The sequence below is a fragment of the Helobdella robusta genome (assembly GCF_000326865.2).
Source record: "Helobdella robusta unplaced genomic scaffold HELROscaffold_59, whole genome shotgun sequence".
In the NCBI taxonomy this organism is placed as follows: Eukaryota; Metazoa; Annelida; class Clitellata; order Rhynchobdellida; family Glossiphoniidae; genus Helobdella; species Helobdella robusta.
The window spans coordinates 680,112-689,794 of NW_008705322.1; the positions used below are offsets into that span (position 1 = coordinate 680,112).

Genomic DNA, 9,683 nt, shown 5'->3' on the forward strand with positions numbered 1-9,683 from the left:
CTGTCCGTTGTTTATAAATTCCAAATCCGTCAGTCAGTCATATCGTTCGTAACTTGGAGGGATATGCAATTTGTTGCAACGTTGTACACGGTCTTTCATATTAGTTGTCGTTAAATTAAAAGACGGTACGATAACAATTATTTACGATATAAGGGCACTCTTGTACATTTACCGAGGGCTCCAAATAATCCTTCAGAGCACCGCAGTTGAGCTACCATTGATATTGCACATTATATATGAATGAAAAAATATTGTTTGAGAGATGCAATTGAAAATGAGTAAAACAGATGATATATGACATGACCTTTTTTAGAATAAAATGACCACAAATGAGATAAATGTATTTAATTTACCTTAATTAAAAAATATTTGTAGTTCTGTCTAAAAATTTTATACAAATTTTTTCAATTTTAATTAGCTAAATTATTTTTTTCGAGTTAAAAAAAAGTATAAAGAAATTTTGAAAGGAAAAGTTTATTGTCTTAGTCTATTGATCGCCTTCTGCTACATTTTATATTATTTGCAACTCAACAAACGTTTGTAGAATATTTTTTCTTGAATGAGTTTGAATAAATTTATGAGTTTCTACGTTGTTTGTTTAGTGCATGATGAGTTTCTTCATGCATTATTTGATTAAATGTTCAAATTTTCTTTTTTTTAACAAAATATTAACCGTTATACGAATAACATTCGTTAAGTCCTTGTGTCATTTGTTGAATATTATCACTAAGTGTATAAGATCGGATTTTGAAAGGATAAGGCACGAGAAAGAAAAGAAGAAGAATCCGTTATTAATTAATTATGCCTAAATTGCCGACAAAACCATATTACAAATTGCTTGCAAGTGCATCGTTCGTTATTCAATTTTGTGTCCACTGCTATCTATTGATGCGGTCGAGAGCTGAAAATGTCAAGCTCTCTATCTGGCAGTATGGGTTGTGGAATGGAGAATTTCTCGTTTGTTCAGAAGATTTTCAGAGCAAAAGTACTTTCCCTGGAAGCAACAAGCTGCACTGCGCTCTGATGTGCGCCACGCAGTTCTCCTCCTGTTCATCATTCAATTATCTTTCCAATGAAAGTGCTTGTCAGATATTTTCCTACTTAGCAAAACATTTTCATGTTGGAAACTCAGAAGACAAAAATTGTGAATATTTTTTTAAGGTATGATACCCTTAGATGATACTTCAATTTGATATATATTTTTTCAATTTTGAATTTTTTTATTGAAATAAAATTGATATTTTGGTTATTTAACTTCAATAAATATTTATCGATGCCTAAATTGCCGACAAAACCATATTACAAATTGCTTGCAAGTGCATCGTTCGTTATTCAATTTTGTGTCCACTGCTATCTATTGATGCGGTCGAGAGCTGAAAATGTCAAGCTCTCTATCTGGCAGTATGGGTTGTGGAATGGAGAATTTCTCGTTTGTTCAGAAGATTTTCAGAGCAAAAGTACTTTCCCTGGAAGCAACAAGCTGCACTGCGCTCTGATGTGCGCCACGCAGTTCTCCTCCTGTTCATCATTCAATTATCTTTCCAATGAAAGTGCTTGTCAGATATTTTCCTACTTAGCAAAACATTTTCATGTTGGAAACTCAGAAGACAAAAATTGTGAATATTTTTTTAAGGTATGATACCCTTAGATGATACTTCAATTTGATATATATTTTTTCAATTTTGAATTTTTTTATTGAAATAAAATTGATATTTTGGTTATTTAACTTCAATAAATATTTATCGATAACTCATCAAACGTCTGAAACGATGTTATTGTATTTCAATCGATGGAGGGTTCTGACAACCACTTTCGAAGTATGTTTCATTCACTTTGCACAATTATGATAAATCATAAATTACGTTTTAATTACTGAATTTTCAATTCGATCTATTAAATTTTATTTTATGTACAAAAAATGATACCCATAAAGACAACTTCAAAAATTTGGCACTCAAAAAACCTGCAAAAGGCAGTTCAGTTTACTTGGCAAATTTCTCCACAGCGAACAAGGCCGTTGATGGCAACAGAGCGGCTGTTTACTTAGAGGGCAGTTGTTTCCATAGCAAGACGGGACCTCCAAACTGGATGGCAGTTGATTTGTTGGATGTCTTCACCGTCTATTATGTTCTGCTGGTTAATCGAGCTGATTGCTGCGGTGAGCAATATTTCTATTTCCATAAACAAACTTTTATTGAGTAAAATTTTTAAATTTGCTGCTGGGTTGGGGTTTCATTTTTTGTTGTTTTACATTTAACGAGCGTTTTAAATACACAGCCTGTATAATTTGTTACGCAACCACTTAGAGCCACAATTAGATGGAATAATTGGCTACCTTCACTTAAAATGTCCAACATTAAGTTACGAGGTCGTTGAACTACTGCATTATTTGTATTTTATTTGCCTTCCAGGAGAGAGACTATCCAACCACATCGTTGGTTTGAACAACAGCTTGCAAACGAAAATAAACAGATGGGACTACGACCTATGTGGACAGTATCCAAAAGTAACGGAAACTGCTTCTTGGTTTGTGACTCTCTGCAACAGTTACACGTATAAACACAGATATGTTATTGTACAGTCTGCTAACGATACCGATCACTTGATGGCTCTTTGCGAGTTGGAAGTGTATGGTCAGTAAGGTGTGACATTTCTTTATTTCCTATACTTGTTTTTTAATTTCAGGCTTGATTTTAAATAAAATGAATACGTGTTTGTAAACAATAAAATTTTTAAATTTAATTTCCTTGCTGTTTAGATTCTATAAATTGTTTTAATGGTTTTCTTCTATTTATTGAGCTATGCTTATTTTTAATTAGATAAATACGCAATTTAACAAATAAACTTAATTCTGCTAAACTTATATTTGATTATATAATTGGTATATGAAATTAGTGATTTGCAATGGCTTATGTTGCGGTCTTGTCAACTCTCTCACATTACGGTTTTGAGTACAGTAACAGGTCGAAAAAATTGGACCTGCACAGTTTGGAACATAGTGGAAGAGCTGATCAGATTTTGCTAAATAAAATACTCATAGCTCAGTTAGGCGGTAGTCATTTTATTTTCATATTCAATAATGAGGCAAGAACCTGAAATCATATATTGAATTTAGCAACCATTAGCAACAAAAAAAAAGATTCAAGAAAATAATATGTGGTTGAAGGTTGTTGAAAATTTTAATTTTTCTAGATTGTACACCGGATTTGCAAAAATATTATGCTAGATATTTTAGAAATTAGCTTGTAAGATAACATTTAAAAACTGCTGCTTAAACCACATAAAAATCTACTGATAGCTAATCATTCCAAACCTCAGTTTTAGTCAACTACATTGTTAATTAATGCTAGAATTAAAAGTCTAGTAAGCAATACAGCGGTGTGCCACATTTTTCAATGGCGGGCCACTTTTACTGTACGAAACAAGGAAAACAACAGTCATCGTTGACAAAAATATTTCATGAGAAATTTATACATGATGTGATACATATTCTCACCCCATATTATATATATATATATATATTCTATATATATATATATATATATATATATTCTATATATATATATATATATATAATATCAGTGAATATAAATACAAATTGTTTTATTTTTTGAATGGGAAAATTGAATCTTTGACCAATTGTACAATTTATAAATGTTAGCTTTAACCGACTCGATGCTGACTAGCCAGATGTTCATCCGTTAGCTGACTTCTGTGTCTATTTTTAATGAATTTTATTTTGGAAAAAACTGTTGCAGTACGTGCTTCCGAAAAGTGATATAATTTGTTTGCATGTTGGTCCAATAGCATCTAAAAATATTTTTATGAAACTAATTTGTTTTTCCTGGCATTGAGAATCCCCCATTAGTTGTTAAGCCCATAATCTTGTTGGTTAAAGTTGATCATTACGTGTTCGCAAATATTACGTCAAGTAGTTATTGAACTTATACAAACCTTGTCTATTGGTTCCTCGATAATTTCAAAGTGATCTGTTACACCTCACACAAACACAACCGACTGTGCCGTATCACTTATGCCTGCGCTCTCCTCAAGAGCTAAACATTTGCTAAATCGCACTTTTAGAGTTTCATCATTGTTTTCAGCAAGCTCATCTGATATAGTAAAACGAGATAAACTAGTTCGCTGTATCAAATGCTTCTTTCATGTACGAGAAAAAAATATACAAATTCATCGGTCGTAAAACAAGAAAATTAAACATTACTCAAACCGAAAATATAACGCGCAAATTCAATTAACGAAATGTTTCAAAAGATCAAAAATATGCTGAGATTTATTTGGTTTTTTGATTTTTTATGTCTTTAGAATTTGATTTTTTTCATTTACGTGAAATTTGTCAATTGAATGAAACAAGGTGTCTTGTTAGTAGAAGTTCGTACTAGCAAAATTATTCAATATCCTGGCTTCATTCATTGTTATTGGTAAGATACTATATCTATATGCTTACTTTTCGTACAATATGCAAGCCTTTGTGGCGCAACCGGTTAGCGCGTTCGGCTGTTAACCGAAAGGTTGGTGGTTCGAATCCACCTAGGGGGGTTACTACTTTTTGTTAATGGTTTTGAAATACAATTTGTTACTGGATTTTAAGTTTCCAGTTTTTAGCGTCAAATATCTTTTTTATGCTCTATAAAAGCTTTCAAACGTTTTTGCAAACTCATTTACAAAAACCTAGAGATGCATAATAATCTATATATAGAAATGAGTGTGCGTATGTATATGCGTATGTATGTGTGTATGGCCCGAGCCATTGTTGATAAATGTTTTTTTTTTGTTTGGGGTTCTTACCAAGAAAGCATTGAATTTCTGTCACAACATTGGTATATATTGCTTTATATAACGTTTGTCTCCTTGAATGCCGGAAACCTCAATAACTTTTGCTATTGGTTAATTGATAAACGTGTGTGTTTGCCAATCAGTTGGACCAAATGTTTTAATGCATACGGGTGTAAATATTTTGGTGCTATCATTTAAATGGTAAATTTTATTGATTTTTATCCGACTCTTTTATCGTAACCGTCCCAGCCTCCGTTGACTTAAAATCTATATAATCTTTTAGCCATTGTGTGGGAAAAAGTTACGTCCCACGCCAAGCAGCGTCCTTGGTTTTAAGGAACCACTGTGTATCCGTCAGGTCTGTAGTTACCATTTTCAGTCTGCTCAACATTTTGATTAGTATTATATTAATTTTTATTATTATGAGTGTATTAGCAAGCACTATTATCTAGAAAATTGGTCAACAGAATTTACGATAAAATAAAAAAATAATGTACCAAACAAAAATAATTTACTTAAAGAAATCAATCAAAATTCTAATTTAGTCTCTAAAATAAATAAAATAAACCATATAACGAAATAATCAGTCAACTACTAATAAAAAACAACCAAATAATCAATAATACGTCAAATCAATTACACAATATATTAACAAATAATCAAAAAAATTATTTAAAATTTATATAATAAACCTAACAAACACCAAAATTAAACGATATACCTATAAAACAAGTATACCATCAAGCAATCAATTAAACAATGATAGAAAAACTAAAACAAGCAATTGAACAAACAATAAGACAATAAATCAAAACCAGTAAATATAAAATTATCAATTAATTAAACAATAAATAAATAAATCAAGTATATAAAATGCAGAAATTTTCAAATGATGTGTGCGCGTTATGTTAACATTTCGCTAAGACGGAACAATTCTTTCTCTATAAAAATCGTCGTTAAACTGAAAAATAAACTTTTCTATCTGCAAATTTATAAAAATGTTGTTTCTTTGAATTTCTTTTACTAGTATTATTTGAATTATTATAATTAATTCAATATAAATAATAGTGTAAAAAATAAATGTTCAACAGTTGAGCTTATCGATTACACTTAAATAAATCATTCAATATCCAGGCTTCATTCATTGTTATATATGGTAAGATACTATATCTATATGCTTACTTATCGCATCACACGCAAGCCTTTGTGGCGCAACCGGTTAGCGCGTTCGGCTGTTAACCGAAAGGTTGGTGGTTCGAATCCACCCAGGGGCGTTGGTACATTTTGTTCAAGAGTTAATGGTTTGATATACGATTTATTACTTGATTTAAAGTTTTATTTTCTCCAGTTATTGGCATCAAATATCTTGTTATGCTCTATAAAAGCTTTCAAGCGTTTTTACAAAATACAAATTTTTGAAAAAACCTAGAGTTGCCTAATTATCTATACATAGAAATGAATGTGTGTATGTGCATATGTATGTATGTGTATATGGCCCGAGCCATTGTTGATAAGTGTTTTTATTGTTTGGGGTTCTTACACACAAAGTTATTTCGTTGTTCCCTTCAAAATACAAAAAGCATTGAATTTCTGTTATAACATTGATATATATTGCTTTATATAACGTTTGTCTCCTTGAATGCCGGAAACCTCAATAACTTTTGCTGTTGGTTAATTGATAAACATGTGTGTTTGCCAATCAGTTGGACCAAATGTTTCAATGCATACGGGTGTAAATATTTTGGTGCTATCATTTAAATGGTACATTTTATTGATTTTTATCCGACGCAGAATTGAAAGCTTTATTTAACTGTTATAGAGTATAAAGTAGAATCAGGAAGCTAAAAATAAAGTAAACTACAATAGTCAATTCAAAATAAGACCAGTAAACAATCAATCAATCAATCAATCAATCAATCAATCAATCAATCAATCAATCAATCAATCAATCAATCAATCAATCAATCAATCAATCAATCAATCAATCAATCAATCAATCAATCAATCAATCAATCAATCAATCAATCAATCAATCAATCAATCAATCAATCAATCAATCAATCAATCAATCAATCAATCAATCAATCAATCAATCAATCAATCAATCAATCAATCAATCAATCAATCAATCAATCAATCAATCAATCAATCAATCAATCAATCAATCAATCAATCAATCAATCAATCAATCAATCAATCAATCAATCAATCAATCAATCAATCAATCAATCAATCAATCAATCAATCAATCAATCAATCAATCAATCAATCAATCAATCAATCAATCAATCAATCAATCAATCAATCAATCAATCAATCAATCAATCAATCAATCAATCAATCAATCAATCAATCAATCAATCAATCAATCAATCAATCAATTAGCTTGTAAAGCGCTTTATATGCGATGTTCAACAGCGCTTCTCAATGAATTTTGCAAACAGATGGGTCTTGAGATCCTTCGTAAGTGATAGAGAAGTAGTCAGAAAAGTAGGTAGAGAGTTCCAGAGAAAAAGGCCAGAAAATGCAAAAGCAGATATAGCAAAAGTGTGTTTAACACGAGTTAAGAAGAAGGGAGAAAAAGAAGACGATCGTAAACCGAGCGTTTAGGTTCAATTAAGTGAGAAACAAGTAATGAAAGAGAAGGATCATCAGGCCGTCGTAGAAATAGTCCAGTATGGGATTATTTTAAATATCAATTAAACATATGTTAATGTAATGAAGGGAATTGCCAAAAAAATAATTAACGAAAAAATCCAACAACCGTAAAGATACATACACTACACATGGAAACAAACCATCTTAAAGAGTATCAAGAATTGTTGAACAGGAACAGGGAAAATAAAAAAAAAAGTTGCTAAAGAAGAAATAAGAAAAACAAATTAGTGCGTAACACTGAAATTTTTTCAAGAAACAGTCAAGAATAGCAGCAATAAATACTGTGCTGAAAAGTCGATTGAGTACAACAAAAAAATACAGTCTATTGTTGATGCTTTTCAGATGCAGACCTGCCGCTGACAATTTTAGAAAGAAAAAAATACAGAATGTTCAAAACTCTAAATCCAAAACCGAAAACTCTAGGTTAATTTTTTTAATTAAATTAAATAATTTTCTAATTAAAAATTTTAGACATTTTACATTAAAATTTTATATATCATATGATAAAAAATGTATTCTTAATTCTAGGAAGAACAAAATTATTTAATTACACAGCTAATGAAAAATTGTTTTAAAGACGTCAAACTGCATTACATTTGGTATGGAAATGTGGACTAAAAAAAAGTTGGAGGTATCTTTTCTTGCTATATCGCATCCCTTTTCAATCATAAAAAAGCTAGACCAGAATGCATGTTGAACTTTTATACTATCAAACACCAACATACTGGATCAGCTGTTGCCAATCTTTTAAGCCAATCATTAATACCAGCTGCAGCTACTTTTATAAGTCTTATGTGGATTAACATATTTGGTGATGAAAAAAGGCAACTTTGACAAGCCTGGAAAAATTTAAAAATTTGTTATAAAGAAAATTAAACTCTGCAAATATAGATTTAAATTTAGAAAGAAATGAAGACATCAAGAAACCAAAAACAAAACAAATAAAATATCATTTTTTTTGTAAAAAATTAGATTGTCAAAAAGATACATTGAATGTAGTTGAATCAGAATGTGAGTCAACATAAGTGACAAAACGCTTGATGTCATTTGCATACCCTAAAGAACAGTCAACGTTGACACGACAGTTTGCCAAAGATTTTTTCCTATCAGTCTTGGAAAATGGTAAGCTGGAACTAAAAGTCAGAGAGAGAAAAAACCGAAGAACATCAACGACATCAACATCGTTGGTTAGTTTATCTAACGGGTCAAATATTCAGGTCGGGAAATCAGAAAATTTAATTAGTGAGTTGAAAACGTTAGAGCGACAGATGACACAGCTTCGCCAGATGTTCCAAGAGTTCCATCGTAGTCCTCGAAGTACTACACAAACCAAGAAAGATGACGATTGTTACAGATGCGGTCAGTCAGGTCATTTTTCATCTAAGTGCCCGCAGAAGACAAAGTCGAACGTGTTTCGATCAAACCAATTAACAGGCAGCCAATCAGCATAGATGGAATAAGAAAGCTGGGCTTGCTAGAGAGTGACAGCAGCGTCTCAATCCTCCCAACGTTGATGGTTAATGTATCGAAAACTCAGCTGACGACAAAATCTCTGAAAGCAGCCAACAACACAGAAATACCAATCACAAGACAGATTAAACTTTTGATCGAAGTCGACAAACACTCCAAACCAGCATCAATTTTGCTTTCAAACAGTGTATCTGAAATATTGCTGGGCTTGGAATGGTTGAAATTCAACAACGTTTCGTTGAAGTTCGAGCAGACAAAAATCACCATTGGGAATGACTGTGCTGCAGTGGCACTGGTTACTAATGATGTTGGTGTAAAATGGATGTGCGACAAGAATCCAACAGAGAGGTAGAGATTCCTGCAAAAACGGAATTCGACGTCCCATCAAAGACCGTTGTTCGAGAGCCATCAAAATTTGAAGTCAATGAATATGTGTGCTCCAATACTACACAACTACAGCCAGACGCGTTTGTTGTTTGGACAATATTTTCCATGTCGTTCTGAAGAACAATGTATCCGGGTCATGAACATCAACGATCAACCCCCTTCCGGAACACTGTTGTCAAATTATACTCTGGAAAGGAAAAAGCAAATAATGACGGATATGTAAACACAAACCTGATAAAAGTTTTGATCAAGTTACTAATCAAAAATATACCAGAAGAAGCAACGATTGAATTAGTTATAATGTTGAAAAATATTTCAGATGTCTTCAGTTGTTTAAAACAAGAAATTGGGATGGCAAAATAGAATCTATCATA

The 9,683-nt window shown here is 31.6% G+C and overlaps 3 protein-coding genes across 3 annotated transcripts in view; all 3 read left to right on the forward strand.

The window, feature by feature from the left end:
• Window positions 1-1,938: 1,938 nt before the first annotated feature.
• On the forward strand, window positions 1,939-2,202 carry HELRODRAFT_87667 (hypothetical protein; the record flags this gene model as incomplete). The annotated part of the gene is made up of 1 exon (XM_009028843.1): window positions 1,939-2,202. A coding segment is annotated over one exon (264 nt), but the record flags the coding sequence as incomplete, so codon positions are not given.
• A 702-nt stretch (window positions 2,203-2,904) lies between these two features.
• Window positions 2,905-7,404, forward strand: HELRODRAFT_180133 (hypothetical protein; the record flags this gene model as incomplete). The annotated part of the gene is made up of 3 exons (XM_009028900.1): window positions 2,905-3,044; window positions 5,078-5,152; window positions 7,239-7,404. The coding sequence occupies 3 exons, from the start codon at window positions 2,905-2,907 to the stop codon at window positions 7,402-7,404; spliced, it is 381 nt and encodes a 126-aa protein (XP_009027148.1).
• A 1,088-nt stretch (window positions 7,405-8,492) lies between these two features.
• HELRODRAFT_180134 (hypothetical protein) overlaps window positions 8,493-9,683 on the forward strand; it is a gene marked incomplete at both ends in the record, with an annotated part of 2,631 nt that continues 1,440 nt past the window's right edge. Inside the window, 4 exons of the mRNA XM_009028901.1 lie at window positions 8,493-8,591; window positions 8,670-8,815; window positions 8,887-9,246; window positions 9,313-9,389. Of these exons, the coding sequence (XP_009027149.1) occupies window positions 8,493-8,591; window positions 8,670-8,815; window positions 8,887-9,246; window positions 9,313-9,389 (682 nt within the window). The remainder of the gene's footprint in view (window positions 8,592-8,669; window positions 8,816-8,886; window positions 9,247-9,312; window positions 9,390-9,683) is intronic.